The 12734-nt window shown below is 41.7% G+C and overlaps 1 protein-coding gene across 1 annotated transcript in view; it reads left to right on the forward strand.

The window, feature by feature from the left end:
- Nucleotides 1-12734, forward strand: part of LOC133459751 (roundabout homolog 1-like) — a 113596-nt gene that overhangs the window by 64795 nt on the left and 36067 nt on the right. Inside the window, exon 3 of the mRNA XM_061740020.1 lies at nucleotides 9113-9270. Coding sequence (XP_061596004.1) covers nucleotides 9113-9270 — 158 coding nt within the window. The remainder of the gene's footprint in view (nucleotides 1-9112; nucleotides 9271-12734) is intronic.

A 12734-nucleotide genomic window follows, 5' to 3' on the forward strand; every position in this document is an offset into this window, starting at 1 on the left:
TTCTGCTTTCATGTTAGGGACTTTTGCCCCGGAGTGAAAGGGATACGTTTCTGCTGCCTCCAGTTGTCTTCATTATTCAGAAGAAGGGGACTTTATTTGGTTTTGTGCCATTCTCTTCCTGCGTTCTGGAGGATTCAGGTGGCAACTATCAGCAATGCAAACTGTTTATCCGTCATTTCTCTTTTCAGAAGACAGAGACGTAATCTGTCAGATTCAAATCACAAAGCGGCGTTTACTCTCGTTGTCTCGGTCACCATTCAGAGTTAATGTATGCTAAAAAAAAAACAAAAAAAAAGACTTGCTAACCATCTTCAGTAAATTGCTTAATTTGGTAACAGAGAAATGAATGGAGTTCATCCAGCATGTATTACGTGTGTTATGCTGAATACTTGTTAACAGGATTCATTTCTTGGTTGCTATTTGAAGCAATTTACTTAAGTCAGTAAGTAATTCTTTTTTTTCCGGTGTAATTGCTTTGCAGCTGGAGCAGCCCATAGAAGTAATAAAGCAGTGCTCGTGTGCCAGGGGACCAGATTGCATGCTATCTCCTGGCAGAAGGTCAGGTCCCAATGGGGAGGTGTTGTTAGTATAGATCTCAGTATATAGGTCATTGTGCTTTGAGTTCAACACCGCCGTGGTTTTGCCGGCTCTCTATTGTCGTTTAATCCCACTATTATCAGCACCTTTTTGTGCAACTCTCTGTTCCTATAACTGATTATCCTTCCAGTGCTATTTCCTTTCCCACCTCTTATTATCAACTTAGTTGTTTAGAGTAACAGAAAGACTGTTTCTGGGGATTATGGTCCTTTTACAACTTTATTTTAAGGTAATATGGGATGTTGTTACAGTAAGACACACATAATAAACAAAGTGGTTATATAGATTTGTGGAATGAGGTTTAAAACTCATGAACTATAAAGTATAGGTTATTTAGAAGATTACACCCCTCATGCACAAAAGCTTTTTGGATTCAATCTTACACAATGTGCTTCTTTAGAAAACTTAAAGGATCAATCCAGAGTTAAAGTCTGCTACTAGATGTGTAAACCTTTTTCAGGGACCAATAAAACAAGAATCCAAGCTGTTTCGAGTTGGAACCAAGTACGTGTTTGCAGCAAAATGGCAATTTATGGTAGCACAGGGTAGACAACAGAGCTACGTCAAAGTTAATTGCTATTTTAAGCCTCTGACTTGTACAGGTGTCTCAGTCTGGCTGCTGTCAACTGTTGAGTTTGTACAAGTCCTGGAGGAGGATTCATGGCTTCTGCCTCTAGTAATTTGTAGTACCAGTACCAGTTCTATAGACGCGGAGGCCATGAACTTTCCTTTTTTGTCCGTTGACAGCAGTTTGCCGTTTGCACGGACTTGCAACAAGGCGCCAGCAACCAGACGGAGACCCGCTCAAACTATATGTCTGTGCAAACAGTTGTTTTAAAACACTTTTTGTACAATTAAAAGTTAAAACAAAAGCAGATGTCGACCTTATGAGCAAATATCCAGACATCTAATTACTCTGGTCCAGCCTCAATAAGATTTCAACTAATCTTTTCAGTCATTTGCAAAATGACACGAACAAAGGGTGATGGAAATGAGAGGGGATTCCTTCATTAGCTAGCCTTAGCTGTCGGGTAGAGGACAGCTGACCTTCCTGGACCGTGCACTCTGCTGTACGGACATACCCGCGGAGACAGCTGCTCCAAACTAAGTTGTACACACAAACATCCTCTGTGTTTGCTCATTTCTTGTGACTAGTAGACAGTTTACACTGCGGCTCCATATAACCATTTGTGAAGGAAGCAAAGCCAGATCACCGCCCCCCTTTTTGGTTTGTTTCCATCTGTTTTGTGCATGTAGGTTACCATAGCATCCACGTGCATTAGGGACTGTAAGCGAGAACATGCAGCTCTTGCAATACGTAATGTTAAAGATCAGTGGGAAAGATCGCGTTTTGATCAGATATGGTAAAAATCTGGGCTGGCACTCTGAACAAAGCCCAAGAAGCACTGTGTTGTAAATAAAAGACTGTATTGGAAACTTGATACCTTCAGCAGGTTTTTATTCCTTCATTATGTTTCAGAAAGCCCTTTCTTTCCACGACCACTACACCCTGAGGAAGGAAACATTTGCTCTTATTAAATTGGCCAAGCTTCCATTTTTGGTCTGTTTACCCTCCTCTTCATTTATATTGCTTAATAGGAGCTTGATTTAATTAAAAAAGTATTAACTTCAGCTGAGTGAATTTGAAAATTACATGAGGTTGAAATGCCTATTGGATCATTTAAAGAATTGGTTGCATTTTCCAATTAATTATAGAAAAGCACAATGAATTGGTTAGTGTGAGAGTCTCTGTCTTTCTTTCATTTACTTTTTATCAGAGAGTCATTCAGTCATTAAGTGCACCATGTCTAATAAGAATAAACCATTTTGCTTTTCAGCAGCAATACAAAGACAAATAGCTCAGTTTTACTGAAATTATAGAGAAATAAACTTGAGTGAAGTCCCCCTGATAGGACAGAAGGATATAAGCTGTCTGTGTGTGTTCACTTTAAACACTAGTAAGTCTGTTATTCTTTTATTACATTATGGAAGTTAATTTAGTATTTAAAAACATAAAAGATGTGTTTTTTTATGTTCTGTTACAAGAGGAGAAAAGAAAACCCCTCTAATATAAAAAAGGGGATCAAAACGCATCCACTTTTGTGTAACTGACAATTTCCCTCCTACTCAGAGCTGTTTAGCCTCCGTTTCACCCAGCTCTTCTGCTACCTCACTAATTCTGCTAATCTTCTCTGTGGCCATCCGTCTTTTTGTATCTGCCCTCTCCTTATTCCCAGCAATGGATTCCTCCTTGCAGAGGCATAGGATGAGCAGCGGAGATTAAGACCGAGGTTACGCAAACCTTCTGGCTGGTTTTAGTGGCTGCCCCCTTGCTAGTGATATGTTCTGCACGTACATCGACAGGATTAGAGCATCAGAACTTCCGAAAACTGCTGAGGCAGTGCAACCATAGCACACAATCTCACAGTACCACAGGACATATAAAACGCCTGCTAGATTGCGGTTTATCTCAACACTCGTTTGTCACAGCCCATATGTGAAGCAATTCCTCTGTCCGACATTATTTCACTATTTGTTCTTTTCTAATAATGGAAGATTATGAAAAATGTGCATAAATAATAGAAACCTATAACGAACAAATAAACGAGAAGTCTTGCAGAAAGCTACACTGCTGTCTGAATTTGTGAGGACAAAGCTAAGAGTTAAAAGACCCAACAAATATTATAACTGGGAGTGTTATCCCTGTAAGTGAACCGCTGTGTTGAGTTAATTGGCTCAGCAAACATAAGATAGATTTATAGCCCTGCATGCAGAAAAGTCTGTTTGCCCTGGGACTTCTTTGAGTAATGATTTATTTGAGGAAAATGAAATTTAAATAGTGGAGCTTGGGGAGGACAGGCGAGGGATTTTTGTTTCCTTTATAAGCAGCAAGAGCCGTCTCCTGGAAGCTGTGTGCTTTTGACAAATCTCATGTGGCATAGTTATGAGTCTGAGCGTAAACATGTATTTTAATTTGGATATGCAACCTTCACTGCTTTATTGGATTTGCTTGGTTGCGGTTCATTTTTATGCCTTTGGCTTTGGTGGGAGCTAGCAGAGGGGCCCACCGGACCTCCTGGTTGAACATTTCTGTTTGAGTCCGTCTCTTTGTTCCACATATCTGACCAACTGTCATATATATGAGCTGTACGTACTGTTTTTCTTTCGTTCTTTGTGGAGCAGCTGTTTCTCCTGGAGCTTTCTGTCTCTCCAGACTTCAGTTGTGCAGAGTAAAAAGAAAAAAAAAAGGAAAAAGGAGGAGGATTTGGTGAAGGAGGAGGGATGTGGTGGATAGACGCGGCGGGGGAGTGGGGAGGGGCCGGGGAGATGGATTGTGAGAAAAGTCAAGGATTTCATATCTACTAGGATCAACAGATATTTTCAAGGTTAGATGTGGGTATTTGCTGTATTCACATGTTTTCGAGTCAATGCTCTTTGGATTTTTTGGTCAAAGATTGCTTCATACATTTTTGATGATTGTGCAATAGATCAAGTATATTTGCACTTACTACTATTTACTTATGGTATATGTGAAAACCCGGAATACCAAAGAAGGGGAAAAGACACACGACTCCAGCTTCTGTCTTGGCCACTTCATATTTACAAAAGAAAAGTAGTCAAACAATATAAAAAGTCATGGACAGAAGCAGGTGTTTTGGAGGAAGGGTTTATTCTCTGCTCTCTTTTTATGACTGTATTTACTTTCACTTTTATCCTAACTCAATTAAATTCAGATGAGTCAAACTTGTGAGAAGGATGCCAGATATTCTATTGGATTTTTATAAATATGGCATTTATTGAGTTAATTCAATCACTTCTTCAGCGGTGTGGTGATTAAACGAGTAGATCGCTAATTAAAGATAAAAGGAAGCCGCAACGAAATTCAGCATTGGTTGGTGAACTGCTGTTTTGAAGTCTCAAGTTTGGCAAGTGGTCATTGCCGTAATGGGTGTTTTGGAGATGGAGGTGATTAAGCAAAAAAAGAAAAGAGATGCTTCTTTGAAGGTTGATTTACAATGTAGAATGGCTCTAGCGTGTGCACCCCACGGGGAAGATGCATTGAGAGGAGTTGAGGTTTACTAAATAGGAGTCTGTTGCAGAGCGAGATGTTTTGGTGCCAGCGCCTCCCGTCAGTCAGAGGTTTTGAATTTCAAATCACTTCCAAACTGACTTCACAGCTGACAGGCGATCTTTGTTTTCCGTCTACCTGTCTGCGGTTACAGGACATTCACTCGTTCGCTCGGCTTTGAACCTCCGACAAAATGATAGCCATCACCACTGTTACATCATGACCTTCTTGATGTTTTATTCCACTTGATTTGGATTTTATTTTGCTTCAAGCATTAGCCCGCAATGCTGCGAAACCAAAATCAATAACAAGTCAAGTAAGGCCACTCAGCCAAGAAAAATAACTTTCCCGCATCTGATTTCCTTGAAAGCTACAATTTATTTTTTTCTTTCATTTGACTTTTTTAAGCATAGAATAAATGAAGGGGTTCTTGTCTGCACTTTCGCCCTCAAAACCAGTTTATATGTTTCCTCAAAGTGCAACCTTTGTGCAAGCTCCCTGCTTCGCCGTCTTCAAACTCTTGAAAAGAAAGACATTTTGACTTGATGGCTCATAAGTGAAATTATTTATTCATTTTATAACACCAAAGCATACAAAAAGGGTCAGTGTTGAAATAAAATTCAGCTCTGCGTATTTTTACACACTTGCCTGTAGCTGTGCGATGCAATTTAAACTTACGTTTGAAGTAGACTGTACCAAACTCATGATGCCTGAACGGCCTTGACTGCAAAATGAAGTAACAAAGCCGGATAAGTTGAGGCTCTCTTTACCGGGAAAAAAAAAAAAAAAAGTCTGGCAGTGTTTGGCAGTGATGTGGAGGGATAGGGAATCTGTATGTGCTCCACCCGGCCCCTATCTGTGGGGTATGATTGTATTCCTTTTTTGGTCCAGTTGGACTCTGTAGAGAGGATTACTGGAGCCCGGCTGCAACTAGGCCTTTCAAGCTGCGTCTCAGGCTCCAGAGGACTAACAACAAGTCAGACACCGTCAGATCCCGACTAGTGAGGCCAAGGGCTGAGGCTTTGAAGTGGGCTGGGAGATTCTCATCTGGAGGGATCAGATGGAGGGAGGAGAAGAAGACAGCAAGAGGTGCAAAGCTGCAGCTAAACAGGCAAGCTGGGCTGGGTTCAGCAGCTGCAGAGGTGGGTCTGAATAAAACGAGTCGAAAACATGGGAAATGCACATGTGTGCAAGTTTTGACATAAACAAATGGGGGATTTGGGGATAACTCGAGAAACGTGATGTGTAAAACCTAGACATGCAGAAGCAAGAGACAATCAGTGCAACAAGATTAAAATAAAAAAGAAGTGTGCTTTATTTCATTTGAGCAGGTGAGTATTAATACCTCTGTGAAAGAATAATAATAATCGGATTAAATAGAGTAAGAAAGGGGGTTCACTTCCCTAACCCAGTAGGGTTTGTCCTCAGCGCTAGTGTCTGTGCCGTCCGCATTAGCATGTGCTCCTGATTTAAATGATTTACAGGAAGAGAGTGGTGTCAACAACATCACTCCAGGGACACAGATTGTCAGGATATGTTTACAGATGAGCAGGAATTATTTGATCTGTGTAGCTCCAGCGGAAGACAAGAAAAGATACTGGAGTGGAGGAGAAACTGAAGACTGTCAAAAGAAGAAGGAAAAAAAACTGTCTCAGCATAGTTAAGAGAGCTTTGAGAATTACATTTTATGTGCTTGTTTGCATGGTTTCCACATGGGCACGGATGATTTCCTGTTACAACTTAATAAGCAGATGCATTTCCTATTCCCAAAATATACACAGCCTTACGAATAAAATCCTAATATTAGTGTGCTTTCCCGACGCATTATCATAACATTAAAAAACAACAACACAGCTTTCACTTTTATATCCTCACCGACAATCAAAATACTTTCTTTTTTTTTGTATGTTATACTAACTCCGGTCCTTATCGCCGACATAAAATCTTTAACAAAACAGTTTGAGGAAGTAATGAAAGCCTTCAAATCCTCAGGAAACATTTGGGCCTCACAGCAACAGCAAAAGCAGATGTGTAACCTGATTGTTTTTTGGAATTATGAGAGGGTATCGGCCGATCAATCAGCGTGCACGTACACACTCTACGGAAAGCTGTGACGGTCTCAGTTTCTTCCTGTCTGAGGTAAAGCTCAGCCATGTTCTCGCGTCCCATGAGGGCGGCCTTCTATCATGTGACACGGCTGTGTTGGCAGAGGTGGTGGATTGGGGGTGGTGCTTTCGTAGGGGGGTGTTGGGGGAGAGCGGTTGTTCTTCAGACAGCTGTTTCCCATCAGCGTTCAGTCGACCGCAGTCAGCCGTTCGCAACGGCGCTCCAGAGGATCAGAGGAGCGCTGCAGCGAAGTGGGGCTACAAAGACATGCGTGGGCCCAAATACTTCCAATTAGAAGGTCATCCCAATTTGTTCTCCCATATCTACAGCTCTCATCAGGCGACTCCGGCCCCCTTCGCTCAGTACCACGAATAAATCCAAACCAGAGGTGAATGGCTCGCCACCATCTGGGGATGATTATGTTTCCTCCCTATTATTTCCGGTGTTTTCACCCCGAGCCGGCTCTACTTAATCCTGCTCCGTTTTGGTGCTGCCCCCTTTTGCTTGTTAAGTTTCTAAGACCTCACCCCTGTAATTTTAGACTGCGAACAGCATGTCACTCATGCTCAGGGGTCTGCACGAGTACTTTCTGTTTCACTTTGCTCCTCCAGTTCCTCTCTTTTATGAACGACAATCCCATTGTATATGACGCAGCTATGATCTGCTTGTTCTTGAGGGATGTGAAGAGTGGGGACCTTCATGTATCATTTATGGTGTAGACATGAAGGAGATGGCGGTTTCCAACAGAGATCACACTCTTCTAGAGCAGACGCAAGTTTACCACATTTCTATCCCAGTTTGGAGCTGCTCTCTCTGTACTCTGGAAAGATGATAAATTGCTGCGGTAGCTCCGTGCCTCCTGTTACCGGAGACTAGGGATGGGCGGTATGGACTAAAAAATGTATCACGATAATTTCTGGCATTTATCCCGATAACGATAAAAATGACGATAAAAAAAATACCAATTCAACTCCACCTTTGTAACTATAAATCTATCACCACATTCAGTCTTTGGAGCCCCCAAAACACTGCTCTAAAAGATACTAAATGATACTAAACGTCATCAATGGGATGGGATGGGATTCCTTCCTTCCTTCCTTCCTTCCTTCCTTCCTTCCTTCCTTCCTTCCTTCCTTCCTTCCTTCCTTCCTTCCTTCCTTCCTTCCTTCCTTCCTTCCTTCCTTCCTTCCTTCCTTAACGTCATCAATGGGAATTTATCGTTCTTTCTTTCTTTCTTTCTTTCTTTCTTTCTTTCTTTCTTTCTTTCTTTCTTTCTTTCTTTCTTTCTTTCTTTCTTTCTTTCTTTCTTTCTTTCTTTCAGGCTCATTTCCTTCTTTCCTTCCTTCCTTCCTTCCTTCCTTCCTTCCTTCCTTCCTTCCTTCCTTCCTTCCTTCCTTCCTTCCTTCCTTCCTTCCTTCCTTCCTTCCTTCCTTCCTTCCTTCCTTCCTTCCTTCCTCCCTCCCTCCCTCCCTCCCTCCCTTCCTTCCTTCCTTCCTTCCTTCCTTCCTTCCTTCCTTCCTTCCTTCCTTCCTTCCTTCCTTCCTTCCTTCCTTCCTTCCTTCCCGTACGTTGTGCGTGGATTTAATGCAGAACCATAAATCAGTTTTACACAAAAACGTCATCAATGGGAATTTATCAATTAAACCCGGGAATTTTTTTGACGGTATATCGTGAACAGTAAAATATCGCCCATTCCTACCGGAGACGTCTGGATCCCACCTTTCTGCCGTCCTTTATCGCCTTGTCTCTCCGTCAGGCATTGAAAGAAGCAACTTTTCCCAGCAGCTGGTGTCAGTAGACCTTGTTTGAGTAATGAAGGGATGCCATGAGGGATCCTGAGATTGATGAATGGGAACGATTCAGATGGATAAATAATACCAGATTAAAAAAAAAAGAATGCTAACAATGTTATTACAGTAAATGTGTTCTGGGCAGGAGTCTGTGCAATGCTCACGAAAAAGTCAACAAAGCGGGGAAGCAACCCTTTATCAAGCTGTCGTCAAAATGGAACCTGAACCTGAAGTTTTGGGAAAAGTGTTGGCGGGTGAATCTGTGCATTTGTCATGCCACAAGCATGAAAAGAAGAGACAACAGCAACAAAGATAACGAAGAGAAAACAATTTCCATGTGCTCTGACTTGAAAAATCAGCTTGTGATTATATAAACATAGAATTTCTGCTGCGAGACCTATAAATGCCACATCACATCTGTGCAAAAATATACTCTTTGCACAATGACAGGATCAGCTTTAAGCCACCAGTGAACAATAAGTATATGACTTTTTTTTCTTAAATTCTGTTCTCCAACATAACTCAGTGTTGCCTGTCTGTGTATTTCCAGTCTTACGTGACGACTTCAGACAGAACCCCGTCGACGTTATGGCTGCGGTGGGTGAACCGGCGGTGCTGGAGTGTCAGCCTCCCCGGGGACATCCCGAACCCACAATATCCTGGAGGAGGGATGGAGCCAACTTGGACGACAGAGACGAACGCATCACGGTGAAACATGCTCCCTTAACTTTACACATCTCTATAAACTGGCGAGCAGCTAATGACATTTCTTTAATATTTCAGCATTTACATGAGATACAATACAACTTGAGAAGCAGAACAAGTCATTTGTTGATTTATTATTGATTATCATCCCTAATTATCACTTATTCATTGTCTGTTGACTGGCTTGATAGCTATGTCCTTCAGATCAGTTCTGATCCTCTATTAATATATCATTGTAAAACTTTAGTAGGAAATATAAGTCACATGGCTTCAGATTCACTGCCTGTGCTGCTCAGACTGTTGATGTAAATCTTTTATACTTAGTTCCACTTTTTTGGACTTTAATGATCTAATTTCTTAGTAGATTTTTTTTTCTGGTTCTAATTCCCAAAAATGTCAGGAAAAAAAAAAAAACTGATCACACAGAAAACAGCTAATCCTCATAAATAAAGCTCGAAGAAATGGCAGCACCGTCCTTACATACTTGGAGTTTTACCTGACCACACACAGTAATGAAAACTGGCAGAAAACCTTTGATCATGTGAGCCACGGCATGGCATTGAGCTGAATATTAAGCTGTCATGAGGCATCAAACGAAGCAGTGATTATCTTTTCATGTCCTTGAATCCACTAAATTAATTTTGCATCTTAGGGGATAGACAGGCATGAGTGGGCTTCGCCTTCACTTTACTCAAGTACAGAACCAGATAGAAACTCAGAAAGTTTGGAGGCTTGTGTGTATGTGGATGTGGATGTGTATGTGTGTGTGCGTACCGTATAAGTGTACGCATATTATTTGTGTATAGGACTGCGTGTGCTCCCGGGGGCACGCAGGAGAAGATTCAAAGCTCACGTTAGCGTGGAGTGACAGGTATATTCTCTCTTGGGGGCTATGATGGACAGAACAGCTTCCTCCGATTTCAGAGGAGGAACAGATTAGAGTGTGTGTGTGTGTGTGTGTGTGTGTGTGTGTGTGTGTGTGTGTGTGTGTGTGTGTGTGTGTGTGTGTGTGTGTGTGTGTGTGTGTGTGTGTAGAAGGGGTACACAACTCATCCGAGGGAAACAGAAATGCTGCTTTTTGCTTTGTTCTACCTATTGCCTGTCCCCGTCTTCCCTAATCATCTTCTATACGGACTTGCTGTTAGTCCTAACTCAAAGACTTTACTTACCGTACAAAAATCAAAGGGGTTCAACATTTGAACCATACCTACCCGGCTACTTCCAATCTTTTTGAATGCTGTCTTCCTTGTATACGCTATGAATTATTGATGTGTGTTGATGGAGTTGTGCATCAGTAGGCCACCCATATTTTAATTTTACAAGAAGAGAATTACTGCCAAAAAGAAATGTATCGCAGTCCTTTAAATAAAATTAAAAAAAATGCATCTGCTCTTGATCAACTAATGACTAAGTGCCATTGATCACACAATCATTAGCTGATACTGGATTGCTAATATCATAGACATTGTAACCTAATGTCCAGCAAAGTGGTCCAGATTTAGCGCTGCTGCCTCATAACAAGAAGGTTTCTGGTTCAAACATCGAACACCATCATGTGGTGTCCCTGAGACTGCATCCTCACCAAAGTAGACAAAGCCCTGTTGCATTGGTCCTCTCTGGGTACTCTGGCTCAAGGAAATGCATATTAGATTAAGTGGCAACTCTGAACATATATTTTGCCCTGTGATAGATGTGAGATCTGTTGTACTCCGCCTTTTGCCCAGACTATGTTGGGATTGGCTACAACTCCCCCACGACACCAATAAGGACAATCAGTATAGAAATTAGATACAGGTGTAGATGGATAGGACCCAAGTAGGACCCTTATCCATGATTTGGTTAGGTAACCTCAATAGCCTGAAATCAATATGCATTTTGTAAAAGTCATGCATGCTCAACGACTGACAGGGGAAAACACAGCTGTTAAAGGGTAGGTAGGAGAAGTTTTGTGAACGATTCTTTGTTATGCTACCTGGATTTCTTTTTACTCATTGATAGGAAACATTTATTTCATCACAATCAGATATGGCTTGTGGGAAGAAGTGGCTTTTGTGTGTTGATGTCCCGGTGTGCATCACTTCTGATGTTGAAAAGTAGCAGAGCGCAGCTGATCAAAAAGATTGTGGCCCGGGTTTAAATGGTCTGAATTGTATTTATTTATTTATCTGCCGTTTTCCCCATCCTGGAAAAGTGCCTAAATGGAAAACAGATTGCATCGATCATCCTCTCTGCAGTCCCTACCGTTTGCCGTTACTCCCTTCAGTGAACAGGTAGCACTTATTCGTGTGCTTTTGGAGGGGTGGCTCTGAAGAAAGTGGGTTTGACTTTTTAAACTTTTGTGTTTTTTTTTAACAAAAAATCTTTCAGGTTTTCCCAGCATCTGTAACTGAGCCTTTAAGTGCCTACAACAAATCTATTCCAAGATATTCAAGCAATAGTAATAATAATCCTATATTTCCAGGCTGTTTTTCATGGTTTCCCCTGTTTGACCTTCCATTCTATATCAGTGACTATGCTTTGATTTCATGCAGTAACCTTTTGGTGTGTTATTCAAATTTTGAGCATTTTGCCTTTGCTGTCATTAGAGAAAATACACTATTATATTACCAGTCTCTAAAATACACATATGTACACATGAGTACACAAAAGCACAAGCAAATTAAAGCTGCAAGCAGCGATGAACGGGCCCTCGCACTCACGGCCACCGCCCCCCATAAGCATATCAGAAATGACACCACCCACGACTTCCTATGTCAAACCATTCAAAAGTTATAGCAGAAAAAAGGGACAACCAATCAGAAGAAGGGGCGGGGCTAATTCAGGCCAATGAAGGTCAAGGACTCATTACAGAGTCCCATGACACCACCCACGACTCTCTATGTCAAAACATTCAAATGTTATAGCAGGAAATAGGGACAACCAATCAGAAGAAGGGGCGGGGCTAATTTTCGCCAATTATGGTCAAGGACTCAATACCGAGTCCCATGATACCACCCACGACTCTTTATGTCAAACCTTTCAAAAGTTATGGCAGAGAAAAGTATTCTAGTGGGCGCTGTTGAGCCGTTAGGCCACGCTCATTAATGCAAACCATGAAATATCAAATGTATCGACAGGCCTGGCTTTTCTTTAAGTTGCGACATGATACAGGTGTGTACCGATTTTTGTTCATGTACGTCAAACCGTATTATGGGGCTTGAGGCGCAAAGTTTTTTCTGTCTGAACCAATCAGATGAAGGGTGGGTGCGCTTTTTGCCGTCTAGCATCGCCACGGTAACACTTTTGAAAGAGAAAAGTAATGCGTGGTGTCGGAGGATGGAGACGCACGTTTTGATGTATAACACACCTGGGTGCACGTTACGTTCGGGCCGTATTAATGACCGAAGAAATGGCATAAATTGCGCCAAAATTACACGATTAATTCAAAATGTTCAAAATGGCCGACTTCCTGTTCGGTTTCGGCCATG

The sequence above is a fragment of the Cololabis saira genome, chromosome 14 (genome assembly GCF_033807715.1).
Source record: "Cololabis saira isolate AMF1-May2022 chromosome 14, fColSai1.1, whole genome shotgun sequence".
In the NCBI taxonomy this organism is placed as follows: domain Eukaryota; kingdom Metazoa; phylum Chordata; class Actinopteri; order Beloniformes; family Belonidae; genus Cololabis; species Cololabis saira.